Genomic DNA, 21274 nt, shown 5'->3' with positions numbered 1-21274 from the left:
GTTGATTAGTGTCCACGTTTACACAGTGGTATTATAAAAATTAATTCTTCTCTCAAAATGGGTTTGTCTACACTAGAATTGAAACTGTGTTTTTGACAAGAACTGCTAAACACACACTAAACAACCTAGCTCACCAGACACTGCCCACACAGTTCTTTCCCTGGGCAGATGAGATGGTTAATATCTAGTACACGTGGTTCATTCCCTATGTTGCTTAATGCATTTTTGGAAGGCGTTTGGATAATATGGTGACGAGGGTGACCTTAGAACCTATAGCTATTTTCACTGTCAATTTGCATATTTCTATCTCTCCTCTGTGCAGATCTGGCAGTTTGGGGAGTGGGTGGACGTTGTAGTGGACGATCTTCTCCCGACGAAGGATGGGAAGCTGGCTTTTGTACACTCGGCACAAGGCAATGAGTTCTGGAGTGCCCTACTCGAGAAAGCTTATGCCAAGTAAGTGCCAGGGTCTGGGCTTGCCTAGCTCTGCTTTGGAAATGGCCATGATGTACCAAGCACTTGGCTAGTGGATATTTCCTGACTAATGTGGCCCAGAGTGTGTCAGCAATGGGAAAATTCTAACTATCTGCTTTCTTCATTCTCACTCAGGGTGAATGGCTGCTATGAAGCTCTGTCTGGAGGAAGCACCTCAGAGGGCTTTGAAGACTTCACTGGAGGGGTCACCGAATGGTACGAGCTTCGGAAACCCCCCAGTGACCTTTATCAAATTATTCTGAAAGCTCTGGAAAGGGGATCTCTGCTTGGCTGCTCCATTGATGTGAGTTCTTGTTTTGTAGGGTATCCTGCACCTTTTTCTTATCGGTTGTGGTGATGAGAGAGTGGGTCTTGGACTATTTTAATAGGCTGGGGATTTGGGGCTGCTCATTCTCAAAACAAGGCAGTGGCTCAAGCATCCCTTGGCGCCTGGTCATCTAGCTGGGCATGTTGAGTTCCTTTGGCAACCATTCAGTGTGGGCACACACACACAAGCAAACTCCTCTTGGTGTCTGCTGAACTCAAGCTAGCAGTGCAGTAGGGATGCAGCAGCTTGATTTACAATACACCAGATGCCAATCCAATTTCACTCTGCTAATCCAGTCACTCTTTGTAGTTCAAGTGTTGTTTTGCAGTGTGGTTGCTTTCACTCGAGCTAACCTAGCTTGACTTGAGTGTACTCACCCAAGCTAACTGCTGCAGTGAAAATAAACCTTCAGGCTCACATTGAGGCCCCCTCCCTAAGCAGGCTCTCAAGCCCAAATTCATTAACAAAAACAGAGCTTTGTTCCAAAATGGCTGATAAGTTTTGGAAACAAATGGAGCACTCATCGTGGCTGCTGAGATATGTGCATCTCCTATCAATATTTACAGCAAATCCCCAAGTCCCACGTTAGAAGAAATGTTTTATAATAGCAACAAAGCCTTCAAGTGTCAATGATTCACTGACCATCAGGAGGTTAAAGTCACTTAACCTTTGGCTTCATGGGCAGCCTGCAGTGTGCACATACACACACTGCCGTACATTGCAAAGCTCGTCTTTTCTCAAGGCTGAGATTCATGGACTGAGGGTTGGGACCATGGCTCTTTTCATCTCCATCTTGTCTTCTGGAAAATTGTTTTCTGTTTTGTTTGTTGTTTAGCCTGTATGGCAAAGGTGCATAGAGCCCTGGGTACATGTGGTTTTACATTCTGCACCAGTCCAGTAAATGTGTGTGGTGGTGATGGTTGCATATATACTGTAGGAAACTGCACTTAATCTAAATTTGCTTCAGAAAGTAAATCCACTGGAATTCCCTCAGATGACTTCCTGGAACTCACGGATGCGTGCGCCAGTCTCATATTAACCTGTCTACCATCTCTTCTAACAGCAAGCTTCACTTCTTCCTTAGCCCAGATACACATACAAAGTGCAGAGAGTTCTTAACCATTGCCTGTTTGTTTGCTGTTTCCATACCAACTGTACATGATGGCCATCTTGTGGTTCCCCCTCTCGCTGGTCAGCCAGTGGGCCTTTTCCTAGGGGAGCTATTGCCTGTATACCATGGGCCTGTTCAATAACATGATGGTCTCTGCTATTTGTGATAGTAACATGATAGGTTCTACGTATTTGATGACAACAGGATGATCTCGAGCACTATTGCTGAAATAACCTCTTTTGTTAATCTAGAATTCTCAAGTCAAATAAAAGGCTGAGATGAAGTTGTTTTCTTTCCCTTGACCAGATCTGTGCATGGGAATTAAATAGCAGGAAACACCTTCTTTTGCTCACAGCATCAAGAGCACTCGTTAGCCAGCACTCCTAACTCAAAATGTTCCCCCCAGGGTCAACCACCATGTTTTCAGCTGCTCCATTAGACAGAGAGAGGAAGACAGTCTTTCTTGTCTGTTGCACCTTCTCCCCCATACACCAAATGGCAAGTCTACCCTACAAAATTAAGTTGATCTCCATTACATCAGCGTACAGCCATCGCGGTAATTAAATAGCTTTTCCATAGGCACACTACACTCTGTGTGTCAGCGGTGTGCATCCTCACCAGGAGTGCTTGCACTGATTTAACTCTCAGTGTGGGGCATTGTAGGTCTGCTTCTGAAAGGCAGCAACAGTCGACGTAAGCAACACAGTGTCTACGCAGACACTGTCAACCTAACTACAATGACTTAAGTGCTACACCTCTCACAGACATGGAGTTGTTAAGCTGGTGTAGTGGGCGACTTACGTTGGTGGGAGCTGCATTTTGGTGTAGATGCTGAGAGTTAGGTCAATGTAAGCTGCCTTACATCAATCTAACTCTGTAGTGTAGACCAGGGCTAAAATGGGGCTTATGTTTATAGTTGTTAATTGAAGGATGAGTTCAGCCTTAATCCCATAACAACGCATCACCCAGCTCATAACACTATAAAGTTTCAAGAGTTTCTGCATTCGTTTTAAAAGATCTTATAAATGACATAGAAAAAACTAGAGGAATGTTTCTCAACTAGTGGTTCATGACCCCCAAGGGTGTCATGAAAGGTAATCAAGGAGGATTGTGCAGTGTTGAACATTTTATTACAATCTAGAGCAAAGAAAATCTTACTCCCTCATTCTCTGCACACTCTTAACCTTCAAGGTCAGTTATTCTGTCAGTCCTGAAAACACACCCACGTCAACTACATGGGCTTCTAATTAATACGTTTTTTACTCTTGTATAGTAAATATGGGGTGGGGTGGAGGGTTCAATTTTTTTTATTTTGAATAAAGGGTCATCAACCTAAAAAAATGTTGAGAAACACTGCCCTAGAGCAGCTGGGAGGGAGCAAGGCTCCACATCCAAAAAAAAAAAATGCTGTTTAGGTACCACAGTGATGGTTGCATTGTAAAAACCCAAACAAAATAAAACAGTGGCATGCTGGCTCCTTTGTACATGTTCAGCTGTGGTCCTCGCATGAACTGGGGTTTATTCTGTGTGTGTGTGTGTGTGGATGTGTAAGCTAAGTTTGAGTTAATATGCCTTTTCTTTTAGGGACAGAGGTGAAGTCAATGACAACTTTAACATGTATTCTTGTGTACTTTTTTAAATGTAGATTACCAGTGCTCTTGACATGGAGGCTGTAACATTTAAAAAGCTGGTGAAGGGTCATGCCTATTCGGTCACAGGAGCCAAACAGGTACAGTCTTCATTCCCTTGAAGAGTTTGAAGAGAGGGAGTGTTGTGCAGCAGTTAGAACAGGGAATCAGGTCTCCTAGTTCTATTCCCAACTCTGCCGCTGTGTGACCTTGCAAAAGTCCCTTCACCTGAGCCTGCTTAGCTACACAGTAGGAACAATAATATCTCAGACACCCATGTCCTGGGATTTAAATCATGAATATTTGAGCGTCTCAGGTATAAAGCAGTTTAAAAAGACAAAATATGCTGTGTGTTGTCTGGAGAGATTTGCAAGACCTTTGGAAAGAATCAGAACTGCAGTGTTTATCGTGGGGTTATAGAGCTAGGATTAATAAATAGTAAGTCAAACAGAAGAGGCGTGGGTGCAGTACACTGGCAGATCCATATTTCATTGCCTACCCCATCCCGAGCTGCTCTGCTATAGCAGGTCTTTGTGGCAGAACCACCTAGCGTGTATTTTATTACAAGTTTGTGACTTTGCAGAAAATAAGCGGAGTTCTTTTTTTTTTTCCTGTCTGAGGTAATAGGGTGACCATCAACTATTGCTTAAACCCCATGAGACATGCCAGGATTGGCACATGAATACACACTCTCCAGCTTTGTTTCACCCATGCCCTCTGCAGCAATTAGATGTCCTGGTAGTTTCAAGGGAATGTCAGGTTAAAAATCATAATGCATTAAGAAAAGCCTATACCTTTGAACCAGCAACTAACTTTTTGAAGCTACCACTTGAAAGTCTCTGCGCGATTTAGTATTTTGTATTTGAGTATTATAAATAAGGCAACATTTTTTGTTTCTTTGTTCGTTTGTAATCTTGGGTTGTCACTTGTGACAGATTTCACACAAAGAAAGTGATTTGTACAATGTGTTACTTAATAACACTTTTGGATTACTAAAGTTGAAAGAATTTTAAAATCTCATATACTTCTTGATGCCTATATGTGATTCACCAAGACTGTGAAACTAGATTGGTCAGTTTTAAAGCACAATGCTACCTGCTATGTATGGTTTCTAAACATCTGCAGAGAAATATATATATATATATATATATATATATATATATATATATATATATATATATATATTCCTTTAAAACACTGCCTGCAAGTGAATCAGAAGCTTATTAGCTATAACTATGTTTAAATATGACTGTAGCTAGTAGGGTCCTGATACCACTGTGGCTAGGGCCTTAATTAGTAGAGCACAGTGACATGGATCCACACAGTTCTTGGTCATAAGAAATAGTGTTCTCACTATCTGATCTGTTTTATTTTTTATTATAGCATTCATCCCAATAGTATCCAAATTCTGCACAACAGTTTCTACCGAGTGAAAAAGTTGTTTTCATTTAAAGCTAATTGCAGTTTTTCTTCCTCATAGCACTCTCGCATTAAAAGCTAGTTATGTTTTTCTCCTCTCCATCGTAGTCTTTTACATGACAGTTCTTTGTGCACCTGGCTGTAAGGCATAAATACTACAGAAAGCAAGTATTACTGTATCTCTAAGTGGATATCTGTGATGATTACAGATTAACTACCGAGGACAGAGAGTTAATCTAATTCGAATGCGAAACCCATGGGGAGAGGTGGAATGGACTGGAGCCTGGAGTGACAAGTAAGGATCAACTCCTTTTTATACAGATTCTGAATATCATAAGTGCTGGACCTAGGGGTGCTGCGGATGCTGCCACAGCCCCTGGTTTGAAGTGGTCTACAGTTTGGTTCAATGACTCTCAGCACCCCCACTATACAAATTGTTCCAGCACCCCTGCTGAAGATTGGAGAGGGAAAAAAAATAAATAAAATTTCCTCTTGGTGGAAGGCGTCAGCTTGACAGGTCTAGACACTGAACTTCTACAGCACATAGGTTAGGTAGCAATCAAGCTTCCCACACACAGCCCTTGCTAGCATATCTCCACTCTGACTTAAAAGGAAGATCTGAAATTGAGGGTAGTTCCAGCCTTGTACACTGCTGCAGCTGGCGAAAAGGGGACCAAATAGTGCTAACTAGGATAATGGTTAATGAGCTGTAGATATCTGCCCACTAGGAATTGTAGTGCAGATGTATCAGTTCACTTCATGTAGGCTCTCCTTGCTTAGATATCAAGGTGATAAGGACCTTGGATAAATGGCAAATAGCTGTCAGAAAGGAACATTACCAGTCTGTATCGGAATTAGTGACCTAGAGGTAAAAGGCTTTATCTATTGCAAATTTGTTCAGTCCCCAGCATGTACATTTAACAAATAAATAAAAATCCCAAGACGAATCATTCCAGTACACACACAATTCTCCCCCTATGGAAAGGATGAGAGACAGAATGAACCATGTGTGACAGATATTAGTCACATTGCTTACTGCAATACAGAAGACCCTCAGATATTATGGTGATGGGGATGATATACGAACCTATTACATATACTACCCAATAATATTAATGATCAATGCGTTTTGAGTTTTCCAGTGATACATTACATGCCACCCTTTGGGTAAATATCCTAACAACAATATGCCACCTGGCACTGAGGTGCTCTTATGGTCACATCTTTATAAAACAAGAGGTATTTTGGTTGGATCCTACACCCAGTTTGTGGAACTGGAAATATTCTGCTGAGCCACAGCACAGGAACAGCTTGGAATACAGACCACACATGTCTGCAGCCAGTAATGATGATATTTTTCTTACTAATGAGCAGTGTGGGATGATAATGTTTCCCACAATGGGCCAAATTCAGCCCTGTTGTAAACTGGCAGAGCTCCGATAGGTCAATGGAGTTGCACCTCCTTCTTCCAGAATTTAATTTACTGTGAGTTGTTCAAGCTTTAGGATTCACGGCATGTTTGAAATGCTTCCCCCCTGCAGCTCTTCTGAGTGGAACGTGGTGGACCCATCTGTGGGACAGCAGCTAAGGATTAAAATGGAAGATGGGGAATTCTGGTAAGCGGAAAGTACAATTTGCACTAACCCTTATTTTACACTCGCATGACCAAGTTAAAAGGGGTTTTAAATATGCACAAATAAACTGAGATGCTGGTTTTTTAAATTTGTCTTAAGTGGTGTTTTTACCAGTGAAAACCTATGCTACAGGAAGCAAATGTTTTCGCTGCAAATGGATGTCAGTGCTGCCTGGAATCAATTTTGTGCTATTCTGGAGAGTGGCACTTGGCTAACCATAGAATATCAGGGTTGGAAGGGACCTCAGGAGGTCATCTAGTCCAACCCCCTGCCCAAAGCAGGACCAATCCCCAACTAAATCCCTAAATGGCCCCTTCAAGGATTGAACTCACAACCCTGGGTTTAGTAGGCCAATGCTCAAACCACTGAGCCATCCCTCTTTCCTGTGAAGTCAGTGACCTGGGAAAAACAGCAAAATAGATTGGTCTTTGCAGCTGACAATAATATTCCCACCCACCTGATCCCCTACCAAAAAAAAATCCACCATGAACTCAATGGAGTTGATCTTCACCTGGCACAAATCAGGGAAATTCAAGTGAAGATGATAAAGTTGGACTGATTTATACCATCTGAGGATCTGGCCCTCTAACATCTAAGCAATTTATAAAATAAATTTATAGAGTATTATTATTTTTTACTTGTATTCCCATAAAGCCTAGGAGCCCTACTCATGGATCAGGACTCCCTTGTACTAGGCACTGTACAAACAGAACAAAAAGACGGTCCCTGCCTGTTAGAGTTTAGAATCTAAGTATAGGACAAGAGACAACACATGGCTATAACACAGAGGTGGGCAAACTACAGCCGCGGGCCACATCCGGGCCACAGGACCGTCCTGCCCAGCCCTTGAGCTCCCAGCCAGGGAGGCTAACCCTGGCCCCTCCTCCGGGTACCCCCTACCCTGCAGCAACGTTGCTGCGCAGGCAGCACTCTGGGCAGCGGGGTTGTGCGCTCCTGCCGAGCACAGCAGTAGCATGCCTGGTTCCGGCCAGGCGGCGCGGCTGCCAGACATGCTGTTCTGAGCAGCATGGTAAGAGGGCTGGGGTGTTGGATAAGGGGCAGGGGTCCCGGGGGGGGGGAGTCAGGGGACAGGGCTCAGGGCAGTTGGATGGGGTGGATATTCTGGGGGGTGGTCAGGGGATGGGGTGGTCGGATAAGCATGGGAGCCCCGGGGGGCCTGTCAGGGGGAGGGGGTGTGGATAGGGGTCAGGGGATGGGAAATGGGGGTTTGGATAGGTGTGGGGTCCTAGAGGGCCTGTCAAGGGGCAGGGGTGTGGATAGGGGTCAGAGCACTCGGGACTGGGAGCAGGGTGGTTGGATAGGGGTGGGGTCCTGAGGGTGGTTGGGGTGGGGGGTCCTGGGAGGGGACGGTTAGGGGACAAGGAGCGTGGGGGGGGTTGGATGGGGTGAGGGTTCTGAGGGGGGAAGTCAAGGGGTGGTAAGTGGGAGGGGTCGGATAGGGGATGGGGCCAAGCTGTTTGGGGAGGCACAGTCTTCCCTACCCAGCCCTCCGTACAGTTTTGCAACCCCAATGTGGCCCTTAGGCCAAAAAGTTTGCCCAACCCTGATATAACAGATCAAAGTGGGGGAGGGGAGGTACAAGGAAACAGTGGGTAGTGATGTTGGTTTTCACTAATCACTATAAAAAGATTTTGCAAAGGCTTGGACTCCTTTGCTGTGGGATTTTGAATAAGAAATACATCAAAAATATAAGGTCTTGGATTCACTATAGCCAGAAATTATTACCATAGAAGCAAGGAATAAAAGGCATGAATTGGTGAAGGATCAGGGTAGAACAGAAAGATTTCTATTCTTTGAGAGGCTGTGGAAAGCTTTGATATCTACATAAAACATGATCATCAGATGCATCCTGGGTCCTAAGGATAGAGCTGATTAGGATTCTTTCAATGAAATGTTTGTTCACCAAAATATACAGATTTGTTGAAACCGAAGCAATTTGTGAAACAGGGCAATTTATACAAATTTCCTGACTGTTGAAAAAATTTCAAAATTGTCAAAATGAAACATTTCAACATTTTCAAAAGAAAAACCTACTTTTCTGATCTGAGATGATTTTATTTAGAAATCTAAGCTAATTAGAACTTTAAAAAATCTAAATAAAAATGTTTTAGAATTATCAAATAGAAATATTTTGATTGACCTGAGCTGAATTTTGTTTTTTGTTTTTCAGTTTGTGGAAATATGATTTGAATTTTGTCCTGATTCGGGATGTAAAAAATTTTGCACTCTCAAAAATGTACATGGGCTAGGAAAACCACTTCACACCCAGCTTGACGTGAGAGAGACCTTTGCAGTAGTTTCTCTGACACCTGTGTGAGCTCACTTGATTTCTTTCTTCTTAGGATGTCCTTCCAAGACTTTTTGAGAGAGTTCACGCGGCTGGAGATCTGTAACCTTACTCCAGATGCACTGAAAGCACGCACCTTCCGCAAGTGGAACACAACACTCTATGATGGCACCTGGAGACGGGGGAGCACAGCTGGAGGCTGCAGGAATTTTCCAGGTAAGGTATATGGTCCACTGTGCTACTCTTAGGGCTTGTCTACACTACCAAATGTTGTTGACAAAACTTATGTCAACATCCAAAAGTCGTCAAAACAAAAATCGTCAAAGGGTGTTCACACTTGCTCCCTATGTCGACAGATCATGTCCACATTGGGGACACCATCTTGGGTTTCTCTCCCAAGTTCTCCCAGAGCCCCCTCAGCTGCCGAGAGCAGCATCATGAGCAGCTCTGTGAGCTCTCCCTGCTGAGGAATGGCAAAGCAGCGCAGCAGTCTGTCCCCCTCCCCCTGCAGCCGCGCTGCTGTGTTCCTAGTGCAGCACAGAATAGGAGCATTCCAATGATTCCCGGAGCTTTGAAAGGGGAGGGGTGCATGCCTGCAGGGCAGCAGAAATCAGAACACTGAGCAGAGCAATCAGGGCAGGCATTGTGGGATACTGAAGCCAGTTCTATCGGCAAAACAATCAGCAGTGTCTACACTGGCTTTTTGCCCACAATAAAGGGAGAGGAAAAGACAAAAGTCTCTTACAGGGGTGGAAGCTTTTTGTCGCCAAAACTGAGTGTTTTTCGGGACAAAAGTCCTATTGTAGTGTGTACGCTCTTGCTGTTTTATGCCAAAAGGCAGTTTTTGGTGACAAAACTTGCCAGTGTAGACAAGCCCTTAGTGCTAACCCACCCAGAACACCTGATTTTATCAAACTAGCCTGATACTGGCTGTTAAAACAGTTTTACACTGAGATGTACCAATTTCACTGCTCCCTGAGGAAGTGATTGTAGTTTACTGGAAATACCCTCTGCAGAGACCCATGTTAATGAGGAAAGCTCATTTCTAGATATATATTTGCTGAATTACCACTGTTGCAATCAATTTAAACTATGAATGAACATTTTTATAACCATGAATACTGGTCTGTCCGTTCCCAGTGATTGTTTTGTACTGGGGTGGGCAGGTTTTCCTGACATTCAGGCATTCGTAAGAGACTCTTGGCTCAAAGGGTAAATCTACAGTGCAATAACTGTGTGTGCCCGCAGCTTGTGTAGATAGACCCAACCTAGCTTGGGTACCAATGGTACTGAAGCTGCGGCATCCCGGGCTTCCACAAGCTCACCCAGAACCCTAGGTTATTACTTGGGGATCTAGCCCATGCTTCCATGGCTTTATTGCTACCAGTGCCCAAGATAGCTATGTTAAAGCTATCTAAGGGCATGTCTACACTGGAAATTTCAAAACGCTGAAGTGTGGTCACGCGCAAGCGAGGGGAGAGACCTCTCCCAGTGCTCCTGGTAATCCACCTCCATGAGGCGATTAGCTCCGAGGGCTGGGAGTGTGGCTCCCAGCGCTCAGAACCTGTCTACACTAGCGCTTTAAAGTGCTCAGACTTACTGTGCTCAGGGGTGTGATTTTTCACACCCTTGAGCCAGCAAGTTAGAGTGCAATAAAATGTAAGTGTAGACAAGCCTTTAGGTATGTCTACGTGATGATCCACAGTCATGCCCCGTAATTGCAGTGCAGACTTACCCTATACTTAAAACAACCAGGAATATGTAAGGATAGCATATTGTTTAATTTATTCCTTTCTCTTCCTGCCATTCAGCTACATTCTGGATAAACCCTCAGTTTAAAATCCGACTGGAAGAGGTGGATGATAATGATGATGACTACAGCAGAGAATCGGGCTGCAGCTTTCTCCTGGCACTCATGCAGAAGCACCGTCGCAGGGAAAGGAGATATGGGAAGGACATGGAGACCATTGGCTTTGCTGTCTATGAGGTAACTATGAGCTCAGTAACAATCTGTGCTCTCAGAGATTCCTAGCTTCTGATTAGCACAACCTTCTTGTCTCTCTCCCCTCTGAGAATAACAGTTCTTTATAAGATTAATAGGCTCACTTGGATATAATTAGCCTTCAGATGTTAGCTCATTGTTGAGCTGCCTCTGCACCTTGGATGAATTAACTTGTCACCCCAGCGTGTTGGGGCAGCAGGGCTTCCTTATAGGAACAATGATGGGGGCGGGTGACCTAGGGCTTCAAAGGTGAGTGCCCCTGAACAACATGTATCCTTCATTGCAATGACACAAGAGAAGAAAGGGATGTGAGGGGAAGCCATTGCTTAAACTGTCATCCAGGCATAAATACTTTAAATGGTAATTATAGGATTGCAGAAGATGACTGGCCAAGCAAATAACTAACTAAATATAGATGTTATCTTTTTCCTGTTGGCTAACAGTTTCATTGTAACTTACTGACTTCTAATTTGTATTTCTACAGGTTCCTCGTGAGGTACGTATGGAAATTCTTTCATCAGATACCAACCATAGGTAATGCATATTTAAATCAATCCTTTTGGTAGGGGTAACATTGCATGATGATGCATAATGTGGCTTCACTTTGGATTCGGACACTTCTTCCTTTAGAAATGATCAAGGTGGCTCCAAGGCTTTTATTTTATATCCATCCCAGACAACCTGAAAGTTCTTTGATATTCATCCAGATCAAGGTCTGAACAGCATGTCTTACTTTTATGGAATTTTTCATTCTTCTAATGGCACACCATTAACAGGAATTGATGTACTGTAGTGACATTTTGTGTGTGTGTGAGTTTTCTGAGGTCCTATTTTTATTCTAAATCTCTCTCTTAGGTACTTATATTGCCTCTTATCACTGTAATATACGAGCACCTCATAATATCGCTGTGAGATAGGGAAGGATCCCTGTTTTACAAATGGAGAACTGAGAGTCTAAGTGACTTGCCCAAAGTCATACAGGAAGTCTGGTAGAGCAGGGACTTGAATCCAGGTCTCCTAGGTCCTCAGCTATTACCCTGACCACTGGACCATCCTTTCTCTTTAATGGCAGCCTTTCTGCTTCTCTGGGTTGGGCCATCCTACACTTGTTTTAAGAGGGATGGTACAGTTCCCTTCAGAGCCCAACAACACTGCTTTTGAGTTAGCCAAAGGAACGTGATGCAGTTCTCAGACCCCGCAGGCTGGGAATATGAGAACCTGAGGTTTGATTCAATATGTGGCAGCCAATACATTTATTTTCACTTGTTATTTGGGCAGGAAAACTTATGTGGCACAGAGGAAAAATGCTAACGTCTTGACCACTGTGCTTCCAAAGGACCCTCTGCCTTTTTCCAAGGATCTTCCTTCTTATCTTTTATTGTGGTACTGTTGAAACATCCAGGTTAGCTAGATCTTTGTACTGGGCCTTTAGCAGCCTGTGTGGAGCAGAAGATTTGCCAGCTCATGGCGGTGACTATATGTCTCTCTCTGGCAGTTTGTAGGCCAGTCTGCAGTTCACTTGAAACGAGATTTCTTCCTGGCGAATGCCTCGCGAGCCCGCTCGGAGCAGTTCATAAACCTTCGTGAAGTCAGCACACGCTTCAAGTTGCCTCCAGGGGAGTATATTGTTGTGCCTTCCACCTTCGAACCTAACAAGGAAGGAGATTTTGTCCTAAGGGTCTTCTCAGAGAAAAAAGCTGGAACTGAGTAAGTAAGTTTCAGTCTTTGATTATGGCAAGTGTTTTGTGTGAACTAGTAGCCGTTTTTCAGGAATTGGGTCCCAGAAGATAAAGGGATGAATCATATCCAGTACCACTACCACCTCTTGCATCCCCATACTTTTTCTAACTGATGCTAGCCTATCAGGGCTTCCCAGTCAAGGGCCATGTATGGAAAATTTTAATAATATCAAGGCCCTTTCACAGGGCTGCAGTTAGTACATGAGTGTGGGATTTTATTCATGTATCCCTATCATCATGTTTTTGCAATCTTTGGGAATCTTTGTTCCCAAGCATTATATTGTTCTCTCTCTGGCTGACTGTGAAGAAGGAATGTGACACAAACTTACTTATTCTAGATCAGCCAAGGCCTTTAGTCCGTGTGGCTGTGGAAACCAATATGTAGGAGATGTGATGGTTGGAAAAAGCGAGGGCTGATACAACGGATAGTATTGTGCCCTGCTATGCCAGAGATCCTGCATTAGAGCCTGTGATCTATTTGCCTGGGCCCGTAAGGATTTGGGGCTGCTAAACGTTACTGAAACATAGGTACCAGCCTCTCTTGTACCCAGAAACTTTCCCCCCTGAGAACTAACGTATAGCATTTACACATGCTCACACAATATTGTGACCACACAGTACCTCTTCTCTTGCCACAATGGTTTTGCTATTTTGATTCCTTCATGGACATTTTGTGTGTGTTTCTGCAGGGAGATGGATGATCAGATCCAGGCTAATCTTCCAGATGAGGTAAGAACCCCTTATCCCCTAACTTCTGCAAGAGCAGAGACCAAGGATTCCTTTTTGAGGTTTAAGACCACTCAGAGTTCTAGCAGTCACTTGGTTTCAATTCACAGCCTGTGGCTATGTTCAGAAAGCCCTGTTTATGTAGTCATCATATGAGGCTCCTCCTCTTTCCATACATTCTTCTGACAACTTTTTAAAATTATTTTCTTTCCATGCTTGACCTTTCCAGTAGAATAGACAACTAGAACTTGGTAATTACTAAGTGTTGTTTCCTTGCATAAGAAGCCAAAGATCCATCTATCAGTGCCATATTCCTAACTAGCTACTATGGCTCTATCCATGTAGTACAACTTCTGAAGCTGAGTCAGTCAAGTTGTCATGTAACCAGAGGCCTCAACAGCAGAAGATCTGGGTTGAACACAGATTTTTACCTACTATAGTTCCCCATCCCTATGCAACAAGTCACTGCTCTCTGGGGAAACTGGACTTGTGTAAGAGTTCTGATTTAGTGGTGCGAAGGTCAGGGGCGGCTCTCGGTATTTTAACGCCCCAAGCATGCCTGCGGGAGGTCCCCAGTCCCGCGGATTTGGCGGCACGCTTGTGGGATTTCCACCGAAGCCATGGGACCGCCAGACCCTCCGCAGGCATGAGGCTGAAGGCAACCTGCCTACCGCCCTTGTGGTGACCGGCAGAGCACCCCCCCGGGGCTTACTGCCCCAAGCACGTGCTTGGCGTGCTGGTGCCTGGAGCCACCCTTGGCGAAGATATTGCTTGAGTGACCTAAACCTAACTCCCTCAGGAGCTAAATGCATTATTTTCACTGCACAATCCCTCCCCTACTATTGAGAAGCTGAATGTGGGATTCAAATATTCAAATGTAAGATTCTACTACTTTGCTAGTGTTGCCATGATATCTTTACTACTTTGTATTCTCCTGTCCAGCCATGGGCTCACAACAAATTTCCTGAGATGCATATTTCCTTGCTGCATGCCTTTCAGGGGCTGGGTACTTTACTCTTCTGAGAAGTAGCCAATCAAAAGTTTGTTCTCTTTCCTTAGAAAGTGCTTTCTGAAAGTGAGATTGATGACAGTTTCAAGCAACTTTTCAAGCAGCTTGCTGGAGCGGTAAGTGTGCTGTTCTTCCTGAGTTAAGATGAAGGGGCTACTATGGAGGTAGTGTGGCTGGGGGGAGGGATAACTCAATGGTTTGAGCATTGGCCTGCTAAACCCAGGGTTGTGAGTTCAATCCTTGAGGGGGCCATTTAGGGAACAGGGGTTAAAAAAAAAAAAAAAAACTGTCTTGGGATTTGTCCTGCTTTGAGCAGGGGGTTGGACTATATGATCTCCTGAGGTCCCTTCCAACCCTGATATTCTATGATTCTTATTCCTTTGGCAGTGGGTGGAAAAGCAACGTGTATAAAGAAAAATCTATGTTCTATATATAGTGGTCCCATTGAGGCGTCCCTACCTATTACAATATCATTTTGTGAGCAGCTGGAGCAAATGTAACCTTGCTTTATGTGTTCCCAAGTAAGAGTTAAAAGATCAGAAATAGAACCAAGCTGCACTCTTTCAATCTGATCCTCCAGAGCAGTGACAGATAATTTAATTTATTGGAGGACTGTGAATGATAGAATTAAAGATTTTATTTAAAATACAATAATTAGTTGAAGCAAACAGGCATTACAATATAACTGTACACTGCCTTTATGCACACATTCCAAGATGAAATGGTGCATCCAGAGATGATTACTCTCTGGATGAGAAGAAGAGGAATATAATCCTCTCTCTAATGGTATCTTAATGGTGAACGAGTGCACTAATATAAAATCAGCATACTACTATTTTTATAATCAATTGTAACAACGCCCCTTAATTAAGTCTACCTTTTACCATATCTATATTTCCACTACCATATTTAATCTTCTGTACACTCCAAGTGAATGTCTTTTACTTATTGCCTTTAAGTATCAAACATCATTCTAATTATCATTTGCATCAATGCAATTTCGGCAGTTACCAATATTCCAAACCATCTAAAAATTTCCTTACAACAACTGCTTAAATCAGCTAAAACAAAAACATATTTACTACGTGACCATAATTTCTCTCTAACTTTTCTCTGAATTGTCTCACTTTCCTTCACTTGTGTTTTACTAGGCCTTATTATTATCAAGCCCAAGTTTAGGCCCAAAAACCAGTTTTTTATTTACCTTACAATCTAACATACACAAGCATCATCTCTATAGGTTACACAAGATAATATGCTTTCCAATTATTCAGCAAAATCAGCTGGCTGTATTGTTTGTCCTCTTTCGGGTTTAGGACATTTGAGCTGTGAATCGTCTAATTCTAAATCTTTTCTCCCCATACCATCCTTAGTCCAGCTGCTAGACTAACATTTTGCTTCACGTGATGTAAGGAGATAAGTATGATTAGGCCTCAGTAGCTGAATGGATTACTTCCAAAGAAAAATGAGGTTCTACATGAAATGGTGTTGACTATCTTTTTAGGTGGCACTTTCCCCACTGCATCATTACTGAATTAATGTCTCCATGTGGTAGGAGGAGGGAGCACTGCTGCTGGAGGTTTTGCCTTGACAGTTTATGCAGGGCTGGTGCAAGGAAGTTTCGCGCCCTAGACAAAACTTTCACCTTGCGCCCCCCTGCTCTGAGACGTCCCCTCCCTCGCAGCAGCTCCCCCCTGGCGGCAGCTTCTCCCCCCCTGGGAGCCATGCGGCACCTCCCCACCCTAGCTCATGTCTGCTCCAGAAGCCCTGCTGTCGCGCCCGTTGCCAGGCTCGTGCCACATGCGCTAAGCAGAGCTTCAGAGCTCTGCTCAGCTGCTGGCACCATTGCCGGCAATGAAAAGAATCGCATGGGATGGAGCAGCCGCTGTGCTGGGAGGGAGAGGGAGTCTGAGCCACCGGCAGGCAGCCCAGGGGTTCCCGTGGGTCAGCGTGCCACCGGCAGCCTGAACTCCTGGGCTGCCGGCAGCGCGTTGACCCAGGGGAACCCCTGGGATGCCTGCCAGGGCAGTGCGCTGACCCAGGGGAACCCCTGGGCTGCCTCTTGGCGGTGGCGCGCTGACCCAGGGGAACTCCTGGGCTGGCTTCCGGCAGCAGCGCGCTGACCCAGGGTAACCCCTGGAATGCCTGCCAGCTGCTCAGAGACCCTCTCCTTCCCAGTGCAACGGCCGCTGAAATGCTTTAAAAAAAATTGGGGATGCTGCTTTTTGGCCCCCCAAATCTTGGTGCCCTAGGCAATTGCCTAGTTGGCCTAAATGATAGCACCAGCCCAGAGTTTATAGTAATTAGTGTTGAACATGACTTCCCTGTGTGATGGTAATTAGCTAAGAGGGCAAACAGAGTCTTTAGATGTATAAGCAAGGTAATATAAAGTAGGAGAAAGGAGGTGGTATTACCTCTGTACATGGCATTAGTGAGACCATTCTGGTGTCCACATTTCAGAAAGGTTGTTGAACAATTGGAAAAAAGGTACAGAAAAGAGCTACAAAAACGATTCTAGGTCTGGAAAACATACCTTAATGTCGGAGACTTAAGAAGCTCAGTCTATGTAGTTTACTCAAGAGAAGAATGAAAAGTGACTTTATCCTCTTCCACAAGTCAATATATGGGGAAGAGATTTCTGAAAATAGACTGCTCTTTAATTTAGCAGAAAAGACACAATGAGATCCAGTGATTGGAAGCAGAAGGTAGACAAATTCAGACTAGAAATAAGGGGACATTTTTAACAGTGAGGGTAATTAATCACTAGAATAACTTAGGTAGGGATGTGGTGGATTCTTCATCACCTGAAGTCTTCAGATCAAGACTGGATACCTTTCTAAAAGATTTGCTATAGCTCAAGTAGAAATTATGGGTTTGATGCAGAAATTATTGGGTGGGACTCTCCATCTTGTGCTATGCAGAAGGTCAGGCCTTTAAATCTATGAATCTCAAGTGTCAAAGTTAGAATCAGGACTCACAATTTGTCAGACCACTCTGTTTTATTAGCACAGCGCTCTGCCAATAACATTCAGAATATGTGAGCGGCCATGCAAGGCCAAAACAGTCTTATTTATACAGATAAAAGAGCGGGAATCAGACAAAGGAACAAAGAAAGCAAAACTGTAAAATTCACCTGGGGCACAGCATGCATATCCTACTTCCTTACTAACTCTTTATGGATCTGAGGCTAATACTTCACCAATTGCCCTTAAATGGTGCAATTGTTCTATGTGAATGTCTGTATTCCTGACACCTGGATTGCAGTATTCCAACAGTTTTTCTTAAAGGTACAGACAGCATTTCTTTAATCCTTTCTATTTTCACAATATAATTCATTTTACTTTCACAATAGCCACTGACTTGTCATAGAAATATAGAGGATTTGGTCCAAGTCATTTTAGCCAAATTCCAATTTGAGTAATTACATTCAGCCTCTAAAAAGTCTCCGGAAGTTTCGGTTGGATAGCATATTCTTCACTTCCCATCCTAAACCAATGTGTGGTGTTGCTTTGCGCTGTTACTTGCTGCCACAATTCATCTAATAAATATGGCTGCATCTTAGCAATGGATAGTTCTGTACATAATTTGTACATCAGCTTAATCACTTTGGGGTGAGAGACAATAGAAATGCAGTATTATTTCTTTGGTTCTTTTAGGATATGGAAATCAGTGTCTCAGAACTGCAGACTATCCTCAACAAAATCATAAGTAAACGTAAGTAATAGAAAAAACAGCATCACATAATTCAGCTTACCTATTAGTGTTATAGTCTGAATCTGCATATTTCTTGGTCAGTCTCTAATCTAGTGTACCATGTGGTTCTCTTCTTGAAGTAGTACCAGCAGTCTGATGCACCCAGACTGGCAGCTGTAGCTTGGGCACTGGCACTCTTTTTTGAGTATCAGTATAGGAGACAGAATCAATATATTTCTCTCTTCTACTGGTTGGAAGCAGTCTCATTATCTACTAGCAGAGGATGGAAATGAAAATGATTATTGCCTCACTCCTGCTTTAAGGTTGCATTCTTACATGAAATCTGAAAAGAACCAAAAAAAGCTCAAATGTTTGTAATGAGGATGCTAGCTTTTCACACAGTGCATTATAAACAACTCTGCTATGTGCCTTAACTTTGCCCCCTCTTTGCTTCAAATTCCAGATAAAGACCTCCGGACTAAAGGGTTCAGTACTGAGTCATGCCGAAGTATGGTGAACCTCATGGATGTATCCTTCTTCTGCATCTTTGTTACATCCTGGCCCTTTGGGTTGTGTCATGCCTGTAAGATGTAGACCAGTCATGAGGGGATTTTTTTTTAAATTAAGTAAAAATGACATAGCTGTCAGGGTGCTAGTGTTTAGTGGAGACTTGGATTGGTTTCTTCTTGGGGTGTGATGGGAGAGGAAGTTCCTCTTCAGGAAGTAAGCTTGCAAACATTTCTCCTTAACAATTTTTCCTGAATAGAGAGATGGAAATGGGAAATTAGGACTGGTGGAATTCAACATCCTCTGGAACAAAATTAGGAGTTACCTGGTAGGTGAAGTTGCTATTGATCCCCTGCTTCTGCTTCCTTTAGCTTATCCATATCAATGACCGAGAATTTCCGACGTCACTTGAAAATGCTCTGGTACCAGCACTGAAAATGTGATGCTTTTTTTAATCCAGTCTTTGTTGTTCGTGTACACAGCAATGTGGTACTTTTGCATATTTTCAGTAGACAGTGTGACTCTGTTTATTACAGTCCATGAGATTGCTTACCCCACTGCAGGAGTGTCCAGTACCCTCATGTGTCCTTTTTTGTTTTTTTTTAAGACTGTCTTTAGGAAATTTGATTTAGACAAGTCTGGATGCATGAGTGCCTATGAAATGCGAATGGCGCTGGAGTCTGCAGGTGATGTATCACATACTTTGATGGAGTTAACTTACTACCTTGCATTTAATTCATTATCTCTTCCATCAGAAACCAAACAACTACCATTTGTACCCTTTATTCCAACCACGGTGGAACCAAGGTTTTGATAGGTTTGTCAGATAATCCATTTAGGCATTGTAGAAAAATGATCAAATGGTTGTACAATAGGTTAAAATTCTGAGCAAAGCTAAAGAAGAGAGCTCCAGTAAGATCTGTGCAAATTTGTTTTAGATGTAGCTGACCTAAGTGCTACTGTGCTCTGCACAAGAAATGATGTGCCCTCTTGTGGTTGCACAGAAAACCTGAGTAGTTGCTTGTTACAACCCAGAATGACAAGATTTGATTGGTAGTAGCAAAGAATAATCATACTGGATCAGATCAGTGGTCCATCTAACAGTCTATCCCATTTCCAACAGTGCCCATACAAGCTGCTTCAAAAAGTTATGGAGTAACCTGCCTACAGAGAAAGTTTCTTCCTAACCTCTCTTGGCTAATATCCTACAACATAAATATTTATATCCTGTCCAAAACTCGTGGGTTTTTTAATCCTTACTATAATTCAGAATATTCTGGTTATCCATATAAATGGCCAATCCTTTTCCGAATCATGCTAAATTCTTGGCCTCAGTGATGAATAAACAGATCTCGCTATACATACACGACTTTCCAAGACTGTTCTGTTTACTCCACATAATACCTGTGTGGCCTGAAATCAAGTGATGTAATGCTGTTTTAAATTGCTTGACTTTTTAATATAGTAATGTCTTGACAGGCTTTAAACTGAACAAGAAACTCTATGAATTGATCATCACCCGTTATTCTGAGCCTGACTTGGCTGTTGACTTCGATAACTTTGTGTGCTGTTTAGTGCGACTTGAAACCATGTTCAGTGAGTACAAAATTTCTGAGAGTATTTTTATGTTTCTGACTTGTTGTTTCTTACCACGTGGGTATGAATTTCCTGTTATGGTACTATACAGATATTGCTGTGCACAACCCAGCTGGAAATCAGACTAACCTACTCAGCTTTAAAATATTCTCTTGATCTGTGCCAGCTCATGAAGTTTGGGTACTAATGCCCATGGTACCAAGTAACCCATTTGGTGCTGACAGTGAGTATTTTCCCAACAGTCAGCATTTTGCATTGGCACTATTCAAAATCTTAACTGTGAGCCACTGGTTGATGGTGCTACTCACAGAATATTTAATAACTGTTGTACAGCTATTTATTGGGTTTAGCAGACTATAAAAGATGGTAGATGGCAGAGGGCAGGGATAGCTCTTTGATGGAGAGATTACTAGTTGAAGTATCTATTAGTAATTTTATTGCAAATACCAGCACTCCCATTTATTTTTTAACCCCGTCTTTATTTAGATTTGAAAGGGCTAGATCCTACCTTTATTCTGTTGGTAGCCAGAATTGTACGTGGTTCATTCAGTGGATTCTGATGCAATGTTGGATTAAAAAGCAGTAAAGGGAAGGTAAATGTTCTCCAGCAGGTTTTCTTGGTGAAGCAGTACCTACTCCATTTGGAGAGAATTCAGAGGTATACTATTTTCTATAGGAGGTCTGAGAATTACCCATAGGCATAAACATTTTTAAACGGTGCAATTAAAAAATAATAATTACAAAACATTCCCCTCTTCCCCCATCTCTGTAGGGTTTTTTCAATCTCTGGACACAGATAAAGATGGAATTGTCACTTTCGACTTATTTAAGGTACATATTTTTTTCCTCCACTGGTTTGTGTGGGTCTCTTACTTCCCATAGCTGGTCCTCTGGAGTAGATATTAACACCTCCCATGTTAGTCTTGCTCCTCTCCTTGTTCATTATTCTAGGAGTCATAAGAACAATAATTACAATTCACTACACATTCAGCCACAAAAGAGGTAGTGATAGTGTTCTCCAGTATTTAGTGCAAATGATAGAGAATTAGGATTTCTTGGTTCTGTCCCAGCCATCTCACCAATTTTGGGCATATTAGTGT

General features: G+C 43.0%; 1 protein-coding gene and 1 long non-coding RNA gene across 8 annotated transcripts in view; one reads left to right on the top strand and one right to left on the bottom strand.

Annotated features, from left to right (window-relative positions):
- CAPN1 (calpain 1) overlaps positions 1-21071 on the top strand; it is a 45535-nt gene extending 24464 nt beyond the window's left edge. For all 6 annotated transcript variants that reach the window (XM_050960714.1, XM_050960711.1, XM_050960713.1 and 3 more), the window contains 17 exons: positions 323-456; positions 610-778; positions 3559-3642; positions 5170-5255; positions 6502-6576; positions 8958-9118; positions 10714-10889; positions 11389-11400; positions 12400-12611; positions 13333-13372; positions 14429-14494; positions 18035-18092; positions 18535-18599; positions 18838-18906; positions 19186-19264; positions 20058-20174; positions 20947-21071. In XM_050960714.1, the coding sequence (XP_050816671.1) occupies positions 323-456; positions 610-778; positions 3559-3642; positions 5170-5255; positions 6502-6576; positions 8958-9118; positions 10714-10889; positions 11389-11400; positions 12400-12611; positions 13333-13372; positions 14429-14494; positions 18035-18092; positions 18535-18599; positions 18838-18906; positions 19186-19264; positions 20058-20174; positions 20947-21056 (1713 nt within the window). In that variant the 3' untranslated portion in view covers positions 21057-21071. The remainder of the gene's footprint in view (positions 1-322; positions 457-609; positions 779-3558; positions 3643-5169; positions 5256-6501; positions 6577-8957; positions 9119-10713; positions 10890-11388; positions 11401-12399; positions 12612-13332; positions 13373-14428; positions 14495-18034; positions 18093-18534; positions 18600-18837; positions 18907-19185; positions 19265-20057; positions 20175-20946) is intronic.
- The window catches only part of LOC127054498 (uncharacterized), a 9070-nt gene continuing 7976 nt past the window's right edge, over positions 20181-21274 (bottom strand). Inside the window, exon 3 of one of the 2 annotated variants that reach the window (XR_007775268.1) lies at positions 20181-20809. This is a non-coding gene — a long non-coding RNA (uncharacterized LOC127054498). The remainder of the gene's footprint in view (positions 20810-21274) is intronic. The other variant, XR_007775267.1, reaches the window with a different exon arrangement.

Source organism: Gopherus flavomarginatus, chromosome 6 (genome assembly GCF_025201925.1).
Source record: "Gopherus flavomarginatus isolate rGopFla2 chromosome 6, rGopFla2.mat.asm, whole genome shotgun sequence".
In the NCBI taxonomy this organism is placed as follows: domain Eukaryota; kingdom Metazoa; phylum Chordata; order Testudines; family Testudinidae; genus Gopherus; species Gopherus flavomarginatus.
The sequence above is the reverse complement of the archived record's forward strand: the minus strand, read 5'-3'. Positions and strand labels throughout refer to the sequence as shown.